The sequence below is a fragment of the Pseudophryne corroboree genome, chromosome 5 (assembly GCF_028390025.1).
Source record: "Pseudophryne corroboree isolate aPseCor3 chromosome 5, aPseCor3.hap2, whole genome shotgun sequence".
Lineage (NCBI taxonomy): Eukaryota > Metazoa > Chordata > Amphibia > Anura > Myobatrachidae > Pseudophryne > Pseudophryne corroboree.
In genome coordinates, this window is record NC_086448.1 from 799,924,541 (window position 1) to 799,951,566 (window position 27,026).

Genomic DNA, 27,026 nt, shown 5'->3' on the forward strand with positions numbered 1-27,026 from the left:
AACAATACTCATTGTCCCGGATTGGCCAAGAAGGACTTGGTATCCAGAGCTGCAAGAAATGCTCACAGAGGACCCATGGCCTCTGCCTCTAAGACGGGACCTGTTGCAACAGGGGCCCTGTCTGTTCCAAGACTTACCGCGGCTGCGTTTGACGGCATGGCGGTTGAACGCCGGATCCTAGCAGAAAAAGGCATTCCGGATGAGGTTATTCCTACGCTGATAAAGGCTAGGAAGGACGTGACGGCTAAACATTATCACCGTATATGGCGAAAATATGTTGCTTGGGGTGAGGCCAGGAATGCCCCTACGGACAAATTCCAGCTGGGCCGGTTCCTTCACTTCCTACAGTCGGGAGTGGCTTTGGGCCAAAAATTGAATTCCATTAAGGTCCAGATTTCGGCCCTATCCATTTTCTTTCAAAAAGAACTGGCTTCTCTTCCTGAAGTCCAGACGTTTGTAAAGGGAGTGCTGCATATTCAGCCCCCTTTTGTGCCTCCGGTGGCACCTTGGGATCTTAACGTGGTGCTGAGTTTCCTGAAGTCACACTGGTTTGAGCCACTTAAAACCGTGGAGTTAAAATTTCTCACGTGGAAGGTGGTCATGCTATTAGCCTTGGCTTCGGCTAGGCGTGTGTCAGAATTAGCGGCTTTGTCACATAAAAGCCCCTATCTGGTTTTTCATATGGACAGGGCAGAATTGCGGACCCGTCCACAATTTCTGCCAAAAGTGGTGTCATCCTTTCATATGAACCAACCTATTGTGGTGCCTGTGGCTACTCGTGACTTGGAGGATTCCGAGTTACTAGATGTGGTCAGGGCTTTGAAGGTTTATGTAGCCAGAACGGCTAGAGTCAGGAAAACTGAGTCGCTGTTTATCCTGTATGCATCCAACAAGCTGGGTGCTCCTGCTTCAAAGCAAACTATTGCTCACTGGATCTGTAACACGATTCAGCAGGCTCATTCTGCGGCTGGATTGCCGCTGCCAAAATCAGTAAAAGCCCACTCCACAAGGAAGGTAGGCTCTGCTTGGGCGGCTGCCCGAGGGGTCTCGGCATTACAGCTTTGCCGAGCAGCTACTTGGTCAGGTTCGAACACTTTTGCAAAGTTCTACAAGTTTGATACCCTGGCTGAGGAGGACCTTGTGTTTGCTCATTCGGTGCTGCAGAGTCATCCGCACTCTCCCGCCCGTTTGGGAGCTTTGGTATAATCCCCATGGTCCTTACGGAGTCCCCAGCATCCACTAGGACGTTAGAGAAAATAAGATTTTACTTACCGGTAAATCTATTTCTCGTAGTCCGTAGTGGATGCTGGGCGCCCGTCCCAAGTGCGGACTTCTTCTGCAATACTTGTATATAGTTATTGCTTAAATAAGGGTTATGTTTGGTTGCATCAGGGTTGATCTGATGCTCTGTTGTTGTTCATACTGTTAACTGGGTAAGTTTATCACAAGTTATACGGTGTGATTGGTGTGGCTGGTATGAGTCTTACCCTGGATTCCAAAATCCTTTCCTTGTACTGTCAGCTCTTCCGGGCACAGTTTCTCTAACTGAGGTCTGGAGGAGGGGCATAGAGGGAGGAGCCAGTGCACACCAGTATTCCTAATTCTTTCTTAAAGTGTCCTGTCTCCTGCGGAGCCCGTCTATCCCCATGGTCCTTACGGAGTCCCCAGCATCCACTACGGACTACGAGAAATAGATTTACCGGTAAGTAAAATCTTATTTTTTTTTTACCTTTTTCCATTACATTTGCATGGATTCGGAATGAGATCCTGGTGGTCAGGAGACCGATACCGGAATCTTGACAGCCGGAATCCTGTCAGCGAGTCCCCTCGGGCTCGGTGGCAAGCTGTGCTCGCCACACTGTTATATTCCATCTATTATATTTCCCCTCAGGTGGGGGCATGGACCACCACCCATGCCACCTGAGTGGGAATACAGGGCTTGTGTTGGGATTCCGAGCACCAGCGTTTCACCGGCTTTCGGGGATTCCGGCATCGGTATTCTGACCACCGGAATCCCAACAGCCGGTAAAGTAACCGCATCCCATTTGCATGATGCTATTTTATCCGATAGACACAAAGATGGCACCGCCACACATATGCTCACATAACGAAACGCGTCGGAATCTTATGACCTCTTAACTGCTGGCTCTGAAACACGCTTAAACCTCGCTGTCAGCTCCCTGCCTCTCCGCGGCTACTGTTGAGCCCCCGTTATGCACTGTGCATACAGCAGCAGCAATGCGGCACCTGTTCTCTGATGGACTTCCATGGCGCTGCTACTGAGTGCATAGTGCATAATGAGGGTGCGCTATGTGGCATAATATCATTTTATCGCCACAAATTAGTTGCCCTGTTGCCCCCACAAACCTTAAATCCTATTTAACTGGTATTAGATCCCCGTCCTGTTACCACTATCTCAGGATGGAGACAATAGGAAAAAATGAGTTTAGCAAAATAGTTAAGGAATAAAGGGCTTTTTCTTTTTTTGTAGTATTTCATAATACTTTAAGACCATACTGGCGAAGCTATATGCTGGTGTTCCATACTCAAATCCCTTTGGCACCTTCCTTGAAAAAAGACATATAAATATATATATATAGAGAGAGAGAGAGAGAGAGAGAGACCGTCTGTACACTTGCTGCAGGGACAGCCGGTGTCTGGTCTCTCAACAGGGCAGGCACATTTAAATTCCCGCCCAGTTGTGTCTTCTGGCACGACACATCGGGCTGTTGATCAGTAAGTGTGTATGCACTTACCGGTCATTAGATAGGTCGTCGGACCGGCAGAACAGCCGACCTGTCGGCCAGGTGTGTACCCAGCCTCAGTCGCACCCAGATATACAAGTGTGGCATATCAAATGAATCAGCGCAGTCTCCTGGCGCATACTCACTACATTGCGTTGTGTAATTAACATGCACTTTTGGCAAAAAAAAGACACCTAATGCTAGCAGAGTCTCATGGAACCTGGCGCACCAAGCGGGGCTGTTTCGCGGAACTGCAGCCATGATGGACACATCTGTATAACAGCAAAATCTGACTTTACTGTAAACCACACTAACGGGGACATGTACTAAGCAGTGATAAAAGTGGAGAAGTGAGCCAGTGGAGAAGTTGCCCATGGCAACCAATCAGAAATGACGTAACATTTATAATTTGCATACTATAAACATATACAGAGCCGCTGATTGGTTGCCAGGGGCAGCTTCTCCACTGGCTCACTTCTCCACTTTTATCACTGCTTAGTAGATGTGCCCTTCAGCCTGGCCACCTCTTCTATAGATGCCAGAGATACAGAACACACTTACATGTTGTCTGTAGCAGAATTTGCTTTCAGTATTCCACTGCCCTATTCATGTCGGCCATTTGCAAGGCTCCCCATTCTGTCCCAGCCTCATGACCTGTGAATAATATAAAATCACAGCACAACTAATCATAGCAAGTGCACGATGAAATTTCATGGTTAACGGAAAAATACAAAAACAAGGTAACGGCTGGCGTGTCACTCTGCGAATCCGCGGCGCGCACTTTCCTCCATGCCCCATACTCTTAGTAATGCGTATGCAAATGTGATTCCTCTCCCCAATCCTTTTCTTCCTGCACCATGCAATTACTCTCACGTCCCTGTGTAATAAAACAAATATAATTAGTACCTGCCTGTTGATTATAGCTGTTAAATTGGTGCACTTGAAGTAATGGTGCTATTGTTAGTGTTCGGGAAACGTACGGTTCCTGACACCTTGCTTTGAATAGTCACCGACCTAAAGGAGGAAGAATGGAACGTTGGAGGGCGACCAGGGTACATTTAGCAGTAAGCCTGATTTTAAAAAGAGGATTTTGCTAAAATGAAATAAAAAAGACAAAAAATGCATGTAAAGCCGTAATATGAATGGCTGGAATACAATCACACCAACTCCACACACGCTAAGCAGCTATGTATAAGGGGTGTAGTATGTTATGCCGGCGGCCGGGCTCCTGGCGACCAGCATACCGGCGCCGGAATCCTGACCACCGGCATACCGACAGCTGGGCGAGCGCAAATGAGCCCCAGCCGCCACGCTATCTATTCTCGTGGACCCCCAAGAGGGAGAAAAGCTGTCGGGATTCTGGCGCCGGTATGCTGGTTGTCGGCAGCCCAGCCGCCAGCAATCTGAAGACCACCCATATATCATATATATGATAGTGATGGAGATGAAAGTGTACATTGCTGTACGTGTTTCTTACACACGGGAGGAATCTACTGTGACCTGAACAAAAGGATAGGTGTGGCCCCCTGATGTCAAGTTTCACTCCCCCCCCCCCCCCCCCCCCCCATTATCTCTAATGATAGCTCAAATCTGATTGCGGAAGCCCGGACACCCGCAAACTGAAGACCACCCATGTATACGGTCATATATGTGATAGTGATGGAGGTGAAAGTGTAAAGTGCTGTACGTGTTTCTTACACACAGGGGAGGAATCTACTGTGTGACCTGAACAAAAGGATAGGTGTGGCCCCCTGATCTCAAGTTTTACTCCCCTCCCCCCCCCGCCCCCCACCATTATCTCTATTGATAGAGCATATCTGATGGACGCTATGGGTGACATCACTTTTCAAAGCTTTCGTAAATTTACTAGAGATGTGCACCGGAAATTTTTCGGGTTTTGTGTTTTGGTTTTGGATTCGGTTCCGTGGCCGTGTTTTGGATTCGGAAGCGTTTTGCCAAAACCTCCCTGAACTTTTTTTGTCGGATTCGGGTGTGTTTTGGATTCGGGTGTTTTTTACAAAAAAACCTCAAAAACAGCTTAAATCATAGAATTTGGGGGTCATTTTGATCCCATAGTATTATTAACCTCAATAACCATAATTTACACTAATTTTCAGTCTATTCTGAACACCTCACACCTCACAATATTATTTTTAGTCCTAAAATTTGCACCGAGGTCGCTGGATGGCTAAGCTAAGCGACACAAGTGGCCGACACAAACACCTGGCCCATCTAGGAGTGGCACTGCAGTGTCAGGCAGGATGGCACTTCAAAAAAATAGTCCCCAAACAGCACATGATGCAAAGAAAAAAAGAGGCGCACCAAGGTAGCTGTGTGACTAAGCTAAGCGACCCAAGTGGCCGACACAAACACCTGGCCCATCTAGGAGTGGCACTGCAGTGTCAGGCAGGATGGCACTTCAAAAAAATAGTCCCCAAACAGCACATGATGCAGAGAAAAAAAGAGGCGCAATGAGGTAGCTGTGTGACTAAGCTAAGCGACCCAAGTGGCCGACACAAACGCCTGGCCCATCTAGGAGTGGCACTGCAGTTTTCTAGCAAGAGGATGAGTGCTTCCATCCTCATGTGAAGCTAAACCACTAGCCATGAACATAGGCCAGGGCCTCAGCCGTTCCTTGCCACTCCGTGTCGTAAATGGCATATTGGCAAGTTTACGCTTCTCATCAGATGCTTTCAATTTTGATTTTTGGGTCATTTTACTGAACTTTTGTTTTTTGGATTTTACATGCTCTCTACTATGACATTGGGCATCGGCCTTGGCAGACGACGTTGATGGCATTTCATCGTCTCGGCCATGACTAGTGGCAGCAGCTTCAGCACGAGGTGGAAGTGGATCTTGATCTTTCCCTATTTTACCCTCCACATTTTTGTTCTCCATTTTTTAATGTGTGGAATTATATGCCAGTATCAATAGCAATGGCCTACTACTATATATACTGCGCACAACTGAAATGCATCACAGGTATGGATGGATAGTATACTTGACGACACAGAGGTAGGTAGAGCAGTGGCCTTCCGTACTGTACTGCTATATATACTGGTGGTCACTGTCAGCAAACTGCAAAACTAAAATGCACCACAGGTATAGAATCTAGATGGATAGTATACTTGACGACACAGAGGTAGGTAGAGCAGTGGCCTTCCGTACCGTACTGCTATATATACTGGTGGTCACTGTCAGCAAACTGCAAAACTAAAATGCACCACAGGTATAGAATCTAGATGGATAGTATACTTGACGACACAGATGTAGGTAGAGCAGTGGCCTTCCGTACCGTACTGCTATATATACTGGTGGTCACTGTCAGCAAACTGCAAAACTAAAATGCACCACAGGTATAGAATCTAGATGGATAGTATACTTGACGACACAGAGGTAGGTAGAGCAGTGGCCTTCCGTACCGTACTGCTATATATACCGGTGGTCACTGTCAGCAAACTGCAAAACTAAAATGCACCACAGGTATAGAATCTAGATGGATAGTATACTTGACGACACAGAGGTAGGTAGAGCAGTGGCCTTCCGTACCGTACTGCTATATATACTGGTTGTCACTGTCAGCAAACTGCAAAACTAAAATGCACCACAGGTATAGAATCTAGATGGATAGTATGCTTGACGACACAGAGGTAGGTAGAGCAGTGGCCTTCCGTACCGTACTGCTATATATACTGGTGGTCACTGGTCAGCAAAACTCTGCACTGTACTCCTCCTATATAATATACTGGTGGTCCCCAGTACCCACAATAAAGCAGTGTGAGCACAGATATATGCAGCACACTGAGCACAGATATGGAGCGTTTTTCAGGCAGACAACGTATACTGGTGGTCACTGGTCAGCAAAACTCTGCACTGTACTCCTCCTATATAATACAGCTGCTCCCCAGTCCCCACAATAAAGCAGTGTGAGCACAGATATATGCAGCACACTGAGCACAGATATGGAGCGTTTTTCAGGCAGACAACGTATACTGGTGGTCACTGATCAGCAAAACTCTGCACTGTACTCCTCCTGTATAATACAGCTGCTTCCCAGTCCCCACAATTAAGCAATAAGCACAAATATTTGCAGCAACATTAATAAACGGAGAGGACGCCAGCCACGTCCTCTCCCTAACATTTCCAATGCACGAGTGAAAATGGCGGCGACGCGCGGCTCCTTATATAGAATCCGAATCTCGCGAGAATCCGACAGCGGGATGATGACGTTCGGGCGCGCTCGGATTAACCGAGCCATACGGGAGAATCCGAGTATGCCTCGGACCCGTGTAAAATGGGTGAAGTTCGGGGGGGTTCGGTTTCCGAGGAACCGAACCCGCTCATCACTAAAATTTACCCCTAGGTTTCATTTTCGTTCGGAGCCAATTATCCGACCAGCATATGTTTGGATTGATGGAGGAAACTGCAATACCCGGAGGAAGCCCGACGCAAGCACGGGGAGAATATACAAACTCCACACAGTTACTATTATCCTTTATTTATATGGTGCCACAAGGGATCCGCAGCGCCCAATTACACATTACATAGGGCAGTTAGGGCCATGGCGGGAATCAAACCCACAATCTCAGTGTTGTGAGGTAGTAATGCTAGCCATTACACTAACCGTGCTGCCTGTTGGGTTTACCTTCTGTCTGCTGTCATTGTATGTTGTATTGTTATTCAGTTGTGTCACGCTTCCTTCAGTGCCGAGTACGATGTTGGCAGTTTATACATATAAAAAATGAATAACTTGAATCTGTCTTCATGTTGCTTTTATATCTAGGTTCTCCACAAGGGGGTGAATCAGACCTGATCGCTGGGCCGCTAACTTTGCTGTCCTGCGTTCAGATTGTCGCCGCCCCTAGGGGGAGTGTATATTCGCTGTGCAAGTGTGCGATCACGTGTACACCGAGCTGCAAAAATCCACTGTATGCAGTGTGTGCGCAGCCCAGGACTTACTCCTGCAGTGCGATGAGAACCGGCTGATCGGGGCCGGAGCTGACGTCACACACCCTCCCTGGAAACGCTTGGGCACGCCTGCGTTTTCCAGACAACGGTCAGTCACTACCCAGAAACGGCCTCTTCCTGTCAATCAGCATGTGAATAGTTGTGCGATAAATATTTCTCTAACGTCCTAGTGGATGCTGGGGACTCCGTCAGGACCATGGGGATTAGCGGCTCCGCAGGAGACAGGGCACAAAAATAAAGCTTTAGGATCAGGTGATGTGCACTGGCTCCTCCCCCTATGACCCTCCTCCAAGCCTCAGTTAGGTTTTTGTGCCCGTCCGAGCAGGGTGCAATCTAGGTGGCTCTCCTGAGCTGCTTAGAGTAAAAGTTTAAATAGGTTTTTTATTTTCAGTGAGACCTGCTGGCAACAGGCTCACTGCATCGAGGGACTTAGGGGAGAGAAACGAACTCACCTGCGTGCAGAGTGGATTGGGTTTCTTAGGCTACTGGACATTAGCTCCAGAGGGACGATCACAGGCCCAGCCATGGATGGGTCCCGGAGCCGCGCCGCCGGCCCCCTTACAGATGCTGAAGCAAGAAGAGGTCCATAAATCGGCGGCAGAAGACTTTCCTGTCTTCATAAGGTAGCGCACAGCACTGCAGCTGTGCGCCATTGCTCTCAGCACACTTCACACTCCGGTCACTGAGGGTGCAGGACGCTGGGGGGGGGGCGTCCTGGGAAGCAATGAATTTACCTTAGTTGGCGAAAAATACATCACATATAGCTCCTGGGCTATATGGATGTATTTAACCCCTGACAGTTTTCCAGAAAAAAGCGGGAGAAGAGCCCGCCGTGAAGGGGGCGGGGCCTATCTCCTCAGCACACAGCGCCATTTTTCCCACACAGCTCCGCTGGTAGGAAGGCTCAGAGAATCTCCCCTGCATCCTGCAACTACAGAAACAGGGTAAAAAAGAGAGGGGGGCACTTATTTGGCAAAATAACAGATATAAGCAGCTATAAGGGATAGACACTTATTGTAAGGTTGTCCCTATACATATATAGCGCTCTGGTGTGTGCTGGCAAACTCTCCCTCTGTCTCCCCAAAGGGCTAAGTGGGTCCTGTCCTCTATCAGAGCATTCCCTGTGTGTGTGCTGGGTGTCGGTACGTGTGTGTCGACATGTATGAGGAGGAAAATGATGTGGAGGCGGAGCAATTGCCTATAATGGTGATGTCACCCCCTAGGGAGTCGACACCTGAATGGATGGCCGTAATTAAGGAATTACGTGACAGTGTCGGCACGTTACAGAAAACTGTTGACGACATGAGACAGCCGGCAGCTCAGTTAGTGCCTGTCCAGGCGTCTCAAACACCGTCAGGGGCTATTAAACGCCCATTACCTCAGTGGGTCGACACGGACCCAGACACAGACACTGACTCCAGTGTCGACGGTGAAGAAACAAACGTATTTTCCAGTAGGGCCACACGTTACATGATCACGGCAATGAAGGAGGTTTTGCACATCTCTGATACTGCAAGTACCACAAAAAGGGGTATTATGTGGGGTGTGAAAAAACTACCCGTAGTTTTTCCTGAATCAGATGAATTGAATGAAGTGTGTGATGAAGCGTGGGTTACCCCCGACAGAAAACTGCTAATTTCTAAAAAATTATTGGCACTATATCCCTTCCCACCAGAGGTTAGGGCTCGTTGGGAAACACCCCCTAGGGTGGATAAGGCGCTCACACGCTTATCAAAACAAGTGGCGTTACCGTCTCCATAAACGGCCGCCCTTAAGGAGCCAGCAGATAGGAGGCTGGAAAATATCCTTAAAAGTATATACACACATACTGGTGTTATACTGCGACCAGCAATCGCCTCAGCCTGGATGTGCAGTGCTGGGGTGGCTTGGTCGGATTCCCTGACTAAAAATATTGATACCCTGGACAGGGACAATATATTATTGACTATAGAGCATTTAAAGGATGCATTCCTATATATGCGAGATGCACAGAGAGACATTTGCACTCTGGCATCAAGAGTAAGTGCGATGTCCATTTCTGCCAGAAGAGGATTATGGACGCGACAGTGGTCAGGGGATGCGGATTCCAAACGGCATATGGAAGTATTGCCGTATAAAGGGGAGGAGTTATTTGGGGGCGGTCTATCTGGTTTATCTGGTGGCCACGGCAACGGCTGGGAAATCCACCTTTTTACCCCAAGTCACCTCGCAGCAGAAAAAGATACTGCCTTTTCAGGCTCAGTCCTTTCGTCCCCATAAGGGCAAGCGGGCAAAAGGCCACTCATATCTGCCCCGGGGCAGAGGAAGGGGAAAAAGACTACAACAGACAGCTTCTTCCCACGACCAGAAGCCCTCCCCCGCTTCTGCCAAGTCCTCAGCATGACGCTGGGGCCTTACAAGCGGACTCAGGCACGGTGGGGGCCCGTCTCAAGAATTTCAGCGCGCAGTGGGCTCACTCGCAAGTGAACCCCTGGATCCTGCAGGTAGTATCTCAGGGGTACAAATTGGAATTCGAGACGTCTCCCCCTCGCCGGTTCTTGAAGTCTGCTTTACCAACGTCTACCCCCGACAGGGAGGCGGTATTGGAAGCCATTCACAAGCTGTATTCCCAGCAAGTGATAATCAAGGTACCCCTCCTACAACAGGGAAAGGGGTATTACTCCACGCTGTTTGTGGTACCGAAGCCGGACGGCTCGGTGAGACCCATTTTAAATCTGAAAACCTTGAACACTTACATAAAAAGGTTCAAGTTCAAGATGGAGTCACTTAGAGCTGTGATAGCGAACCTGGAAGAAGGGGACTACATGGTGTCTCTGGACATCAAGGATGCTTACCTCCATGTCCCAATTTGCCCTTCTCACCAAGGGTACCTCAGGTTTGTGGTACAGAACTGTCACTATCAGTTTCAGACGCTGCCGTTTGGATTGTCCACGGCACCCCGGGTCTTTACCAAGGTAATGGCCGAAATGATGATTCTTCTTCGAAGAAAAGGCGTCTTAATTATCCCTTACTTGGACGATCTCCTGATAAGGGCACGGTCCAGAGAACAGTTAGAGGTCGGAGTAGCACTATCGCAAATAGTACTACGACAGCACGGATGGATTCTAAATATTCCAAAATCGCAGCTGATTCCGACGACACGTCTGCTGTTCCTAGGGATGATTCTGGACACAGTACAGAAAAAGGTGTTTCTCCCGGAAGAGAAAGCCAGGGAGTTATCCGACCTAGTCAGGAAACTCCTAAGACCAGGCCAGGTGTCAGTGCATCAGTGCACAAGGGTCCTGGGAAAGATGGTGGCTTCTTACGAAGCGATTCCATTCGGCAGATTCCACGCAAGAACTTTTCAGTTGGATCTGCTAGACAAATGGTCCGGATCGCATCTTCAAATGCATCAGCGGATAACCCTGTCTCCAAGGACAAGGGTGTCTCTCCTGTGGTGGTTACAGAGTGCTCATCTCCTAGAGGGCCGCAGATTCGGCATTCAGGATTGGGTCCTGGTGACCACGGATGCCAGCCTGAGAGGCTGGGGAGCAGTCACACAGGGAAAAAATTTCCAGGGCTTGTGGTCAAGCATGGAAACGTCACTTCACATAAATATCCTGGAACTAAGGGCCATTTACAATGCCCTAAGTCAGGCAAGGCCTCTGCTTCAGGGTCAGCCAGTATTGATCCAGTCGGACAACATCACGGCAGTCGCCCACGTAAACAGACAGGGCGGCACAAGAAGCAGGAGGGCAATGACGGAAGTGGCAAGGATTCTTCGCTGGGCGGAAAATCATGTGATAGCACTGTCAGCAGTGTTCATTCCGGGAGTGGACAACTGGGAAGCAGACTTCCTCAGCAGACACGATCTTCACCCGGGGGAGTGGGGACTTCACCCGGAAGTCTTCCACATGATTGTAAACCGTTGGGAAAAACCAAAGGTGGACATGATGGCGTCTCGCCTCAACAAAAAACTGGACAGATATTGTTCCAGGTCAAGGGACCCTCAGGCAATAGCTGTGGACGCTCTGGTAACACCGTGGGTGTACCGGTCAGTGTATGTGTTCCCTCCTCTTCCTCTCATACCAAAAGTACTGAGAATCATAAGAAGGAGAGGAGTAAAGACTATACTCGTGGCTCCGGATTGGCCAAGAAGGACTTGGTACTTGGAAATTCAAGAGATGCTCACGGAAGACCCGTGGCCTCTACCTCTAAGACAGGACCTGCTCCAGCAGGGACCATGTCTGTTCCAAGACTTACCGCGGCTGCGTTTGACGGCATGGCGGTTGAACGCCGGATCCTGAAGGAAAAAGGCATTCCGGATGAAGTCATCCCTACCCTGATCAAAGCCAGGAAGGATGTAACCGTACAACATTATCACCGTATTTGGCGTAAATATGTTGCGTGGTGCGAGGCCAGGAAGGCCCCTACGGAGGAATTTCAACTGGGTCGATTCCTGCATTTCCTGCAAACAGGACTGTCTATGGGCCTCAAATTAGGGTCCATTAAGGTTCAAATTTCGGCCCTGTCGATATTCTTCCAAAAAGAACTAGCTTCTGTACCTGAAGTTCAGACGTTTGTCAAGGGAGTACTGCATATACAGCCTCCTTTTGTGCCTCCAGTGGCACCTTGGGATCTCAATGTAGTGTTGGGATTCCTAAAATCACATTGGTTTGAACCACTCACCACTGTGGACTTGAAGTATCTCACTTGGAAAGTGGTAATGCTGTTAGCCTTGGCTTCAGCCAGGCGTGTATCAGAATTGGCGGCTTTATCCTATAAAAGCCCTTACCTAATTTTTCATACGGACAGGGCAGAATTGAGGACTCGTCCTCAATTTCTCCCTAAGGTGGTTTCAGCATTTCACTTAAACCAACCTATCGTGGTGCCTGCGGCTACTAGGGACTTGGAGGATTCCAAGTTGCTGGACGTAGTCAGGGCCCTGAAAATATATGTTTCCAGGACGGCTGGAGTCAGAAAATCTGACTCGCTGTTTATCCTGTATGCACCCAACAAGCTGGGTGCTCCTGCTTCTAAGCAGACGATTGCTCGTTGGATTTGTAGTACAATTCAGCTTGTACATTCTGTGGCAGGCCTGCCACAGCCAAAATCTATAAAAGCCCATTCCACACGGAAAGTGGGCTCATCTTGGGCGGCTGCCCGAGGGGTCTCGGCTTTACACCTTTGCCGAGCAGCTACTTGGTCAGGGGCAAACACGTTTGCTAAATTCTACAAATTTGATACCCTGGCTGAGGAGGACCTGGAGTTCTCTCATTCGGTGCTGCAGAGTCATCCGCACTCTCCCGCCCGTTTGGGAGCTTTGGTATAATCCCCATGGTCCTTTCGGAGTCCCCAGCATCCACTAGGATGTTAGAGAAAATAAGAATTTACTTACCGATAATTCTATTTCTCATAGTCCGTAGTGGATGCTGGGCGCCCATCCCAAGTGCGGATTGTCTGCATTACTTGTACATAGTTATTGTTACAAAAATCGGGTTATTGTTGTTGTGAGCCATCTTTTCAGAGGCTCCTTCTGTTATCATGCTGTTAACTGGGTTCAGATCACAAGTTGTACGGTGTGATTGGTGTGGCTGGTAATGAGTCTTACCCGGGATTCAAAATCCTTCCTTATTGTGTACGCTCGTCCGGGCACAGTATCCTAACTGAGGCTTGGAGGAGGGTCATAGGGGGAGGAGCCAGTGCACACCAGCTAGTCCTAAAGCTTTTACTTTGTGCCCAGTCTCCTGCGGAGCCGCTATTCCCCATGGTCCTTTCGGAGTCCCCAGCATCCACTACGGACTATGAGAAATAGAATTATCGGTAAGTAAATTCTTATTATCCCTTACTTGGACGATCTCCTGATAAGGGCAAGGTCCAGGGAACAGCTGGGGGACGTAGTAGCACTAACCCAAATAGTGCTGCAACAGCACGGGTGGATTCTGAATTTTCCAAAATCTCAATTGACCCCGACGACACGTCTGCTGTTCCTGGGAATGATTCTGGACACGGTTCAGAAAAAGGTGTTTCTTCCGGAGGAGAAAGCCAAGGAGTTATCCGAACTTGTCAGGAACCTCCTAAAACCAGGGAAAGTGTCTGTGCATCAATGCACAAGAGTCCTGGGAAAGATGGTGGCTTCTTACGAAGCGATTCCATTCGGCAGATTCCACGCACGAACTTTTCAGTGGGATCTGCTGGACAAATGGTCCGGATCGCATCTGCAGATGCATCAGCGGATAACCTTATCGCCACGGACAAGGGTGTCTCTTCTGTGGTGGTTGCAGAGTGCTCATCTGTTAGAGGGCTGCAGATTCGGCATACAGGACTGGGTCCTGGTGACCACGGATGCCAGTCTGAGAGGCTGGGGAGCGGTCACACAGGGAAGAAACTTCCAGGGAGTATGGTCAAACCTGGAGATATCTCTTCACATAAATATACTGGAGCTAAGAGCGATTTACAATGCTCTAAGCCTGGCAAAACCCCTGCTTCAGGGTCAGCCGGTGTTGATCCAGTCGGACAACATCACGGCAGTCGCCCACGTAAACAGACAGGGCGGCACAAGAAGCAGGAGAGCAATGGCAGAAGCTGCAAGGATTCTTCGCTGGGCGGAAGATCATGTGATAGCACTGTCAGCAGTGTTCATTCCGGGAGTGGACAACTGGGAAGCAGACTTCCTCAGCAGACACGATCTACACCCGGGAGAGTGGGGACTTCATCCAGAAGTCTTCCACATGATTGTGAACCGTTGGGAAAAACCAAAGGTGGACATGATGGCGTCTCGCCTCAACAAAAAACTGGACAGGTATTGCGCCAGGTCAAGAGACCCTCAGGCAATAGCTGTGGACGCTCTGGTAACGCCGTGGGTGTTCCAGTCAGTGTATGTGTTTCCTCCTCTGCCTCTCATACCAAAAGTACTGAGAATTATACGGCAAAGGGGAGTAAGAACGATACTCGTGGCTCCGGATTGGCCAAGAAGAACTTGGTACCCGGAACTTCAGGAGATGCTCACGGAAGATCCGTGGCCTCTACCTCTAAGACGGGACCTGCTTCAGCAGGGACCGTGTCTATTCCAAGACTTACCGCGGCTGCGTTTGACGGCATGGCGGTTGAACGCCGAATTCTAAGGGAAAAAGGCATTCCGGAAGAGGTCATTCCTACACTGGTAAAAGCCAGGAAGGAGGTGACTGCACAACATTATCACCGCATTTGGAGAAAATATGTTGCGTGGTGTGAGGCCAGGAAGGCCCCCACGGAGGAATTTCAATTGGGTCGATTCCTACATTTCCTGCAAACAGGATTGTCTATGGGCCTCAAGTTGGGGTCCATTAAGGTTCAAATTTCGGCCCTGTCGATTTTCTTCCAGAAAGAATTGGCTTCAGTTCCTGAAGTCCAGACTTTTGTAAAAGGAGTACTACATATACAGCCCCCGGTTGTGCCCCCAGTGGCTCCGTGGGACCTTAATGTAGTTTTGGATTTTCTCAAATCCCATTGGTTTGAGCCACTCAAATCGGCGGATTTGAAATATCTTACATGGAAAGTAACCATGCTACTGGCCCTGGCTTCAGCCAGGAGAGTGTCAGAATTGGCGGCTTTATCGTATAAAAGCCCATATCTGATTTTCCATTCGGACAGGGCAGAACTGCGGACGCGTCCTCATTTTCTGCCTAAGGTGGTGTCAGCATTTCACCTGAACCAGCCTATTGTGGTGCCTGCGGTTACTAGCGATTTGGAGGATTCCAAGTTGCTGGACGTTGTCAGGGCATTGAAAATATATATTTCAAGGACGGCTGGAGTCAGAAAATCTGACTCGCTGTTTATACTGTATGCACCCAACAAGCTGGGTGCTCCTGCTTCTAAGCAGACGATTGCTCGTTGGATTTGTAGCACAATTCAACTTGCACATTCTGTGGCAGGCCTGCCACAGCCTAAATCTGTCAAGGCCCATTCCACAAGGAAGGTGGGCTCATCCTGGGCGGCTGCCCGAGGGGTCTCGGCATTACAACTCTGCCGAGCAGCTACGTGGTCGGGGGAGAACACGTTTGTAAAATTCTACAAATTTGATACCCTGGCTAAAGAGGACCTGGAGTTCTCTCATTCGGTGCTGCAGAGTCATCCGCACTCTCCCGCCCGTTTGGGAGCTTTGGTATAATCCCTATGGTCCTTACGGAGTCCCCAGCATCCACTTAGGACGTTAGAGAAAATAAGAATTTACTTACCGATAATTCTATTTCTCATAGTCCGTAGTGGATGCTGGGCGCCCATCCCAAGTGCGGATTGTCTGCAATACTTGTACATAGTTATTGTTACAAAAATCGGGTTATTATTGTTGTGAGCCATCTTTCAGAGGCTCCTCTGTTATCATGCTGTTAACTGGGTTCAGATCACAGGTTATACGGTGTGATTGGTGTGGCTGGTATGAGTCTTACCCGGGATTCAAAATCCTTCCTTATTGTGTACGCTCGTCCGGGCACAGTATCCTAACTGAGGCTTGGAGGAGGGTCATAGGGGGAGGAGCCAGTGCACACCACCTGATCCTAAAGCTTTATTTTTGTGCCCTGTCTCCTGCGGAGCCGCTAATCCCCATGGTCCTGACGGAGTCCCCAGCATCCACTACGGACTACGAGAAATAGATTTATCGGTAAGTAAAATCTTATTTTTCCCCCCAGCCTGACGCTGTTCGACCATGCCTGTTGTTGTTTGCCGACGTGCGTGTGCATTGCTGTGCATATGCAGTCTATCGATGATCGCCCGCTGTGTGAAAACGCAGAGCAGCGTTCAGATCCGAATCACCCCCAAGGTTTGCGACATTCTGTATACAGTATAAGAGCCCAGTTACTTGAAGCAGGGACGGCGAGCAAAGTGAAACTTAATGGGTGGTTGTATGATGTTTGAGCCACGTCCTTGTTGTGTAGGAGATTGTGGGTAATTACGGTGTGAACCCGTGCTGGATATTGTCAGCGACATCAGAGGGCCGAGGTCTCCTCTACATTACAAAGAGCCGCCAGGATGTGCCAGGGTGCAGCATTCAGCCGCAGAACACTTATACAAATGAGCCATTGAGTGGGACTATGGAGATCTGAATATACGCTGATTTACAGAGCCGCGTCACACTGTGGTCACTAGTTGTGTATTGAGCCTTAGACGAATGGGGGCAGCTCGGCTCAGCAAATGCTTCAGCTTCGCTTTTGTTTATTTGGAGGACGTTGTATGGGATTTCGGAGAGATTTTATTTTAGGATTTTCATATTCTTTCTTGTTTTTATATGAACCAGGATGACTTATGGGCAGATTTTATGGCGTCAACGCTGACCTTTTTATATCACTTTGCAGCACTTTTTTTATTTTTTTTATTAGTTTTATACCACTTTGCAGAGCTTTTTTTATTAGTTTTATACCACTTTGCAGAGCTTTTTTTTATTAGTTTTATACCACTTTGCAGAGCTTTTTTTTATTTATTTTTTATTAGTTTTATTAGTGGAGCCAGATTAGGGTGGATCACTATTTGGGTTCATTGTGTCTGCGTTTTAAATTGTAATACAGTATATTGGGAGGCATGGTAATAAATTAAGCTGTGGCTAAACGAATGATTCTGTATCTAGAATTTTTGCCATGGCTATACATACAGTTGCACTGACAGCTGATTGGTCGAATATTGTATTTCATTTAATAATATTTCATATAAAATAGCTGTGGGACTATAAACATCTTAGTGATATTTGGTGGACCCCTTTCTTTGAAAGTAAAGCATTCATAACCTAGAACCAGAAATAACGACACTGAGACTTGAATTTTGGCAGAAAATTGCTAGCTATTTATTTGTCCCTATCCATTAGGAAACCTGTAATAAAGAAATTAATTTAGTATACCGCTCCAGCTGGTATATGGTGGCGGCCCAAAAGAACGGCTCAATTAATCTGAATTAACTTTAAATAACTAACCCTATAAATTTACTAAAACTTACTATAAACCGGTAATAGGTGACAACTCAACCCCCACAGTGACTACCCACCGCTCCTGGGTGCCCTGCCGCTGCCTTCCCGGACGGGTGGTCAAGCGGCCATAAGTCGATGGAGGTGAGTGCACCTAAACCACAACAAACTGTAAAAAAAAAACACTACAGTTTTCCCTACAATACAAAACTGCCGTTCTTTTCCGCCAATAAATAGCCAACGAAAACAGCCAACAACTTAAAGCCAAAGCCCACGTGCCACAAATTCTTAATACCAGGGCGGGAGGGTGGGAAAGCAAATCACCAAGAGACTTAAGATGGCCTCTCCTTCCCTATATATAGCAAACCCTCCCCCTAAAGAAGGCTGTACTTTCCTCACAGCTAGGTCCACCCCTCCCCAGATGTTTAACTCTTTCCTCTCCTATGCAGTCAATACTCTCTCCTAAACATCTTAGTGATATTTGGTGGACCCCTTTCTTTGAAAGTAAAGCATTCATAACCTAGAACCAGAAATAACGACACTGAGACTTGAATTTTGGCAGAAAATTGCTAGCTATTTATTTGTCCCTATCCATTAGGAAACCTGTAATAAAGAAATTAATTTAATATGCCGCTCCAGCTGGCATATGGTGGCGGCCCAAAAGAACGGCTCAATTAATCTGAATTAACTTTAAATAACTAACCCTATAAATTTACTAAAACTTACTATAAACCGGTAATAGGTGACAACTCAACCCCCACAGTGACTACCCACCGCTCCTGGGTGCCCTGCCGCTGCCTTCCCGGACGGGTGGTCAAGCGGCCATAAGTCGATGGAGGTGAGTGCACCTAAACCACAACAAACTGTAAAAAAAAACACTACAGTTTTCCCTACAATACAAAACTGCCGTTCTTTTCCGCCAACAGCGAAAGACTCATCCCCAAAGTCTTTCGCACCGCCACCATAAACCTACCCTAACTCCTGCAAAGCGAAACCTAGATCCTCCAGAAAAAACATCATCCCCTCATTGGATAGATGTACTCCATCGCGCCGGAAAAGGTGGCTGTCTCTGAACCGTATCCTCGGGTGGCGAACCACCCTCCCATTGTGGGACAGCACCCACTTTGCCACCGCTCCGTTCACCTTTTTCCGGGCCTCATCAATCTGGCGACCATCCGCCACACCCCTCCAACACAATCTTGGCACCATCATGGAAAAAACCAACACACAATTGGTCCATGCCGCGGTCACACTTGCCAGATCCTGTATCATGGCCCACCGCAGATCCAAGGATGTCCTCTTCCCCAGGTCGTTGCCACCTAGATGGACAACCAAAACCCTAGGGACTCCATGCTTGCTGGCCTGACTCACTAACCTACTCCTCAGCTCACCCCACATCATTCCTCGCCAGCCAAGCCATCTGACACCCTGTGTTCCTAGCAATGCCTGAGACCCTTCCGAGGCCACAAACCTGGCCGCCCAGTAAATGTAAGAGTGGCCAACCACCCAAATGGGCAAATAGTCTCCGAACCATCCTGAAGGGAAAAAGAGGGGTAGAATTGATTACTAAGAGGCTTATTAATTGTTTATACTGAAGGATCTGCCAAAAAAGAAAACTTTAGATCTCGCCATTGCAGCAGTCACGGCCTAGCCGACTGCACCATGTTCCGTTGCCAATTTAAAGCGCAATTAAAGACACAAAGGGGAAGGATCAAATAAAACAAACGAAATAAAAAGGGGGGGGGGGATATAAAATGGGAAACACATGTAATAACTCAGCTGGAGGTGAAACGTAAAGACCTGCTGAGGGACTCTGATTAGACCAAATTAGCCGAATTATAGATTAGAATTCAGTCCGTCAAGTCAGGCAAAAAATCGCAAATAACTCCAGACCCCCGCTGCAGACTCATGCCAGCAACGGCGAGTAGCTAATCCCTGAGTAGGATAAAAAAGGGGGAACACCAACAGACGCACAACACCATAAAATCACAGAACTGGAACAACGTAATACATTGCCATTTAAACAAAGCCCCAAGCGCAAACCGACCTCTCATGTGACGGGGCGAATATATCGTCTGTAACTTGACGACTTCCATCGCCCCACCGCTTGGATTTCAGTTCTGGAGCAACCCGCCGCAGCAGCCGACGTCGCTGCGCCTATGCGAAAGGAATGGGTACCGAAAGCAGTGGGTGGGAGGCCCAAGCCCGCCAAACAACGACTCAGCATCCAACGAAACTGGTATTTCGTGACTGGCAGCCCATCATAATGCAACAGCCAAGACCCCTCCTTAACGGGTCGCACCACCACATATTGCCTTGCCAGCCAACTGGGCAAACGCTCTCCTCTAGCGCTGGAACCATTGTAACCCAGCGCCCTCTCCCCACTTGATCCGTCTTGGAGCGTCGCAACCTGCACAGCAAGGACCTCTCACCCACTACCACGTCCCCGACCAGCATGCGCGAATCTGCTCTCTTGGAAGGCGCTACCAACTCAGAAACTCGAAAGGCCCCGTGGTAAGCCATTGAGAACGCCAAACTAAACAAAAGCGTCTCAAACCTGGACGACGCGACTCGCCCTACCGCCTCGATGACGGCTGGCAACAAAGCCGCATCGATGGGCCGCCTCCTATCCGGTGGCGACGGCGCAACTCGCGCCCACCCTTTCATTGCCTTCCGCAGAACCTCGCTTTTTGTTACGTCAGGGACGCCTCGCAGCTTGCAGAAAAATGAGATGCCTGCCAAATACCGCGATACCACTGCTCGTGACCTACCGGAGACGTAAAGCTGCCACATAAAAGAAAGCATCAGCCGATGCCTACTCTTACCTTGATGCTGACGCCCTTGGACAAACTCCTCCCATTCACTCCAAGCTTGTTCGTAAGCCTTGAGCGTGGCTGGCGCTACTGACCGCAACGCTAGACCCTCCAGTCCGGCCCGATCACCTGCCAAACCTAACCGGGACAATGAAAACCTTGCTCGTTGGCCTCAGGTGCCAACAACCAACACCTCTCCCACTGTCCTCGCGACAAAGCGTCGACAATCCCATTCTCCAAACCGGGCACATGTTGCGCGCGGAACCACAGGTTCCTATGCAAGCATGTCAAAAGCAATTGCCCTAGCACCCGCATAACCACCAACGACTTTGCCCTCTGGTTATTAATCGCATGCACCACGCCCAGATAATCGCATCTAAACAAAATGCTGCGATTAGCCAGCCGATCGCCCCAGACCTCCAACGCCACCATAATGGGAAAAACTCCAGAAGCAAAAGGTCCTTCGTGAAACCCCCGCGATGCCATTCTGCCGGCCACGAGGCCGCGCACCAAGATCCCTCCAGATGGCAACCGAATCCAGAGGCGCCCGCTGCGTCGGTTAACAGCTGCAACCTAGCGCTGTCCGCCATTGGGGCCTGCCATATACACACCCCGTTGAAGTCCTCGAGGAACGAGGCCCATATTGCCAAATCCCTCTTAATCTCTGAGGACAAACGCACGAAATGGTGCGTTCTGGCACACCCCGCAGTCGCCCTTCACAGCTTCCGGCAGTACACACCTAAAAGCGAACTCAAATGAGCCGGAAGGCGCCTGGAGCCTTCTTAGGAACCACCCCCACTGGAGAGATGACCAAGACATCCCCCGAAGGAACACGCCGCGTTGTTAAACGTGAAACATTTTCCTTTTGTGGTGGCACGCCCCCCTGCGCGGACTGCCGACCTACCTGACTTGGCCAATCCGCCGTCCGCGCCGAACCACTGGGAGGACGACCCTGCGTGGTGCCCGTCCGCCCCCGGCTTCCGGGGCTCCTCCGCCTGTAGCGAAGCCCGGGTGACCTTGAGCCCAACCTCAACGTCCTTGAACCCGAAGTCCATGACCTGCAAACCTTCCTGTTGTTCCCTGAATTCCTGATCGTACCTGCGCCACTCCGATCCCGAAGACGTGCGCTGCATGTCATGTACGAGATGCAGGTACCTAATTATATTCGTGTGCTCTGCCGGCCTGTCCTCCAGGTAAGATGCCGCGAAGACCCTGAACCCGGCCAGGCAATTATCGAAGGTACGGAATGCCTCAGCCCCGATGCCCTTCTTTGCGCCGCCACCTTATACTCTTTCTTCGCGACCTTCGTCAATACGAACACGTCCACGAAGTCGCCCCTCCAAATCTTCTTGCGGCAGCTATCTCGCAGCCCCCGCAGTACAGCAGTATAGACGAATCGCACGACACCGGGCAAATTGCGAGCTTCTTGGCCCTACGCGCTTCCTCGCTAAACCGCTTGCGTCTGTTCCGCTGCCCTCTTGGCGAATTTAGTTGCCCGCTTCTTTGCCCTAGTTGTGCTACTGACTTCGGACGCCTGTGACGACATTGCAGATGAGGAAGAGGAAGAACTACGCGAACTAGAGCTCGTGGAGGAACCCGAATACCGACTGCACCACCTTACCTGATGCCGCCGACTGCCCCGACATGGAATCTTCCGGCGCGTCCAAATCGTTGCCTTCCTCCTCGAAATCTGCCATCGCCTCATCCCCGAGCTCCCTTAAAAAAGAGGAAGAAGCGGAGGACCCCTCCAGCACTCGCGGCACATGCCGCGGCCTCAGTGCTGGGGGCGTTGCGGCCGTGAGCTCCCCCGCGTCCTGCCCTGGACCCTGTTGTAATTCTGCGGCGACCGTCCCGAGCTCACGGCAGGCGCGTGCCACCCGCTGCGCCGCCATAGCCCGCAGCCCGCCGGAACGAACAGCCGTTCTAGGGGAGGCAGCTGCGGCTAGCGGCCCTAACACCTTCACCGCTGTGGCCAGGGCCGAGCCAGCGCTCCGGAGGGGTCGTGACTGCCCCAAAACGCGGTCCTGGGTCCTTCGCCAGGGCCCGCGTGCGACCACGCACTCGCCGCCCGACATGCGTGTGCCGGGCATCCGACGCACGCTGCCCTTGCGGGAAAGCGGAGGCACCGCTGTCGACGCCCGCACTGCCCTCGCCTCCGAATTTGTCCCCTCTTCCCGTGTATCGGAACTATCCGATGCCGCAGAGGGGGGGGGGACCGCCGCGAGCTCCTGCGGCGCGTGCAGCAGCCCCGCGGCCACTAACCCATTCCCTGTCCCCCCTCCTCCCCCGCAGGCCGCTAGATTCCGGCCCTGGGGGAGTGAACTGAAAAGACCGGGAACCCCGCGGCGCAGCAGAGCGCGCGCACTGCTCCGCTTTCAGTGGACACGGGCTCGCGCACCCGGTGACCTCTTGCTGCCGCACCCCTTCTCCTTGGTATCGCACTGCCCTGCCAGTGATCATAATTGCCCTGTCTCCCCTCTCCCCCCGGCTCCCGCCGGACTCCGGCTGCCTGGGAGATAGCAGGGGAGACAGCAGGGCCGGCGGCGCTGCTGCGCACACACGTGCGCGGCTAGCGGCGCCAGAGGCGAGCGTGGGCGCGCGCGCACCTCGGGTGCGCGCCCCACTGCTCTCTGTCACCACAAGGCCTCTTGTCTGGGCTCCTGCATTAAGAGCTCCATTAGCTTAACCTGGCTGATCACTGCCTCTCCCCCTCCCTCCCCGCTCCACACCGTGTTCCGGCTGCGGGGGAGAGGGCTGAGGAGACAAGGAGGAAAGCGGCGCCGCTGCGCGCACACGTGCGCGAGCGGCGCCGCGCGCGCGTCCCACCGCTTCCGGTCCGTGCTCTCTCAGCCGAAGCGTTTGGGGATGACGCCGTGCGAGGCCCTGCGACAGGCCTCAGTCGGCTGGCCACCGTCCCCCGCCCAGTGCCCTCCCCCCGCCTGGAACCACTAGCCGGCCCCGGCAAGGGGGAAGAGCTGGGCATCGAACTCAGTCTCCGGTCCCTGGATGAGCGCCTGGCGCGGCGCGCTCCCGAGGGCACCCGGCACTGGGGCTTCCCCGGCCATGCCCGGAGGCAAGGGCTGCTGCCCGCCCACCTCCGGGCGGCCTGACTCCCTCTCTGATCCTCCTCGTCGGCCGCTCCCGCCAGTCACATCCGGCCCGGCTTCCGCCAGATCCCTCGAGGAGGCCCTAGGAGACGGGACGCCGTCCCCAGGGCCAGCCAGCTCGCCCCCGGAACCAGCCCCAACCGCCCGATGAGCGGTAACGGGCTGGGGTCCCGGCGGACCGTCGTGGGCGAGTGGCAGCCAGAGCACTGATGTGTGACCTAAATGCAGGGAGCTGACAATAGAGATGGCTACTGACTCTCTGTCTCGACACAGTGACTGGAATCATCAGGAAGTGTGAATGATTCGAGTCACTCACTGTTTCATGAGTCGAGACAGCAGCAGCAGCAGCTTCTCTCAGACAGAGGGAGGAAACTCTGTGTCCTGTGTCCTTCAGTCAGTGTGTTCTGCTGTCTTTAGCTGTGATTGGCCAGAGGCTATACCAGGTGACACCCAGTGGGAGGGGGGAGGGAGCAGTCACGACTCACCAGTCAGTGAGTGCTCTGCTGCTGGGCCTGATCCATGTCATGAATCATGATTCATCCTGAGTCTGCCAGTGAGTTGAGACAGTTGTACACTGTGTAGACTCAGTGACTCAGTGAATGGATCTGATTCATGCAGCAGGAGGTGGAGCCCCTGTGGTACAGGGCTCTCGGCTCAGTGCTCACTGATCCTGCTCAGTGTGATTGTGGGTGGCAAACTCCCTGGAGGCTAGATAGTGGATAATATAATAAATCCAAGGCCACCTAAAATCATCCAATTAGCAAAGTATGCAAGATAAAAAAAAAAACGTTTTTATTTGGTTTAGTTACAGAATGAATGATGTGTTTCATGGCTGTTAAGCTTTCTCTCAGCCAAAAGTAATGTCATATTCTATAACTAGTATGCAATAAGTGGTTATTAATAATATATCAACATAACAGTAAATCTATGTTAACATATTATTAACAATCAGGGCATAAGCAGCTGCCTCCCCCAGATACACTGTACAATCACTGCAGCTGAATAACTCCATGAGTCCAGCACTGATCCTCCAGCACTGGCAACTCACTGATTCATGTGCAGTCTCTGCAACACATTCCACTACAGATGAGTCATGACTCATGTGCCGAGACACTGACTCCAGACACTTCACTGAACTGAGTCATGTGTCTCAGCTCAGCTCAGTGAATCACTTTGCCCATGACTAGCTGACAAAACACTGAAATGTATAAATCCGAAAAAGAAAATGGGGGGATTCTGCAAAGCAGCACTCACCCCAAAGCAAATCACCAAGAGACTTAAGATGGCCTCTCCTTCCCTATATATAGCAAACCCTCCCCCTAAAGAAGGCTGTACTTTCCTCACAGCTAGGTCCACCCCTCCCCAGATGTTTAACTCTTTCCTCTCCTATGCAGTCAATACTCTCTGCGGGAGTGAGCAGGTGGACCAATCAGAAAACTTCAAGCTTCTGATTGGTCCTCCTGCTCAAACCCCACCTCTGCAGTATCATCGGGGCCATAACAAGGTGTGTGCAAGCAGTGCTGTTGCGCAGAGTTCTGGGGAGGGGGGGGGGGGGGTCATTGCCCCACGGCATTTGCTTCTGGCTAGCAGGTTGCCTAAAAGTAATGAAGGATAAAGACACTCATAGTGGCAACACTGACATACAGTAAATGTGAATGATAACTGTCAGCCTGGGCAGTGATGTCATCACCCAGCGCTCCCCATTAAACAAACTTCTGGTAACTAGGTCACACCGGCACTTCGATAAAAATGAGGCATAAAACCAAACCACACTGACTACAACCATTGAGGTGGCTGTTGGGCCCTGCTGCTGTCGGTGGGGTGGACCTACTTCTGCGGAGAGGCTGAAAGCTCGGAGAAGAGCCTTTGTGCAATTGTTGCATCAAAGTCCAACTTTCTACCACTCTAGGACAACCCACATCTAAATCTTTCTGCCCCAACTGCAGTGCAACATGGTTTAGCCCAGATGCTTGATAATTTGCTATACTTACAAATGTGGTGTTTAAAATTTGACAGTTGGGAGCTGATTGGTTGGTATTTAGGGCCTTGACAGGCAGAGGCGATCGCTGTGCAGGGGGGGGGGGGCGGAACTGTGGGATTTGGCCGCCGTTCCGTGGGCGCGGTCCGACCAACGCAGGTGTGGCATGACCGTGCAGAGGGGCGGGCTGTAGTGGCCGCGTGACATCACACGCAGCTGCTGCGGGCCGGGGAGCGACGAGTAGCTCCCGGCCAGCACGCTAAAGCTGCGCTGGCCGGATGCTACTCCTAAAGTGCAAAAGCATCGCCGCAGTGCGATGCTTTTGCACTTCTGCGGGGGAGCCGGCACTGACATGCGGGGCGGGATAGTCCTGTGCTGGGCGTCCCCCCGCATGTCTATGGTCGTGATCATAGCCCTGCTAAATTTTGCAGGGATACGATCAACTCTGAATCACCCCCCCCCCCTAATTCAGAGTTGATCGCAGCAGCAAATTTGTTAGCAGTTGGGCAAAACCATGTGCACTGCAGGGGGGGCAGATGTAACATGTGCAGAGAGAGTTCGATTTGGACAGGGTGTGTTCAAACTGAAATCTAACTTGCAGTGTAAAAATAAAGCAGCCAGTATTTACCCTGCATAGAAACAATATAACCCACCCAAATCTAACTCTCTCTGCACATGTTATATCTGCCCCCCTGCAGGGCACATGGTTTTGCCCAACTGCTAACAAATTTGTTGCTGCGATCAACTATGAATTACCCCCTCAGTCTCTCTCCCAAGGTTTGATACACTCCCCTTTAGACCGTTAGCCTTGTGTTAGTGTAAAATGTATGTCCATTTGCAACTGATGTAATTACCACTGTAATTTCTATTCCAGGTACTGGGAGAAAATGAAAAACACTGGAAGCCTGTCCTGATTGTTGTCACAGAGAAGGACCTGCTAATGTATGAAAGCATGCCACGCGTGAAGGAGGCGTGGTTCAACCCTGTGCACACGTACCCCCTCATAGCCACCAGGTACGTGTCCAGCATTTATCTCATGGTTAATAATGGTTTGCACAGTCCTGCTACAGGTATGCAGCGCAGTACAGGCAATCTGTCACAGTGGGTTTGGTTTTCTTTTCTTTGAAGGCCTCATTTTTTTTGTCTGTGAACACAAAGCTGATGTAACTAGTTAAAAAGCTCGTTTTGACTCATCTGTCCACAGGACATTCTCCCAGAATCATTGCGCCAATATGCATTTTAGCAAATTCCAGCCTAGCTTTTTATGTTTTTTTTTTTTTTTTAAAGTGGTGTCTGCCTGGGTTGTCTTCCATTGAGCCCAATCGCTCAGAAATGTAGTATTCATTCTAGCACCCTGCACCTGTCAGAACCTGTGCAGTTCCTCTGTTTTACACTCTTGTCTGTATCTCAGCACTGAGATATAGAATAGAGTGTGCTAGAAGCACCAGAGCAGAGAGACACCCCAGACAGGAAAGGAACTGCACGGGCTCTGACAGGTTTTGGATGCTA

The 27,026-nt window shown here is 50.3% G+C and overlaps 1 protein-coding gene across 1 annotated transcript in view; it reads left to right on the forward strand.

Moving 5' to 3' along the window:
• Positions 1–27,026, forward strand: part of SNTB1 (syntrophin beta 1) — a 316,976-nt gene that overhangs the window by 273,909 nt on the left and 16,041 nt on the right. The window contains exon 4 of the mRNA XM_063924446.1: positions 26,392–26,531. Coding sequence (XP_063780516.1) covers positions 26,392–26,531 — 140 coding nt within the window. The remainder of the gene's footprint in view (positions 1–26,391; positions 26,532–27,026) is intronic.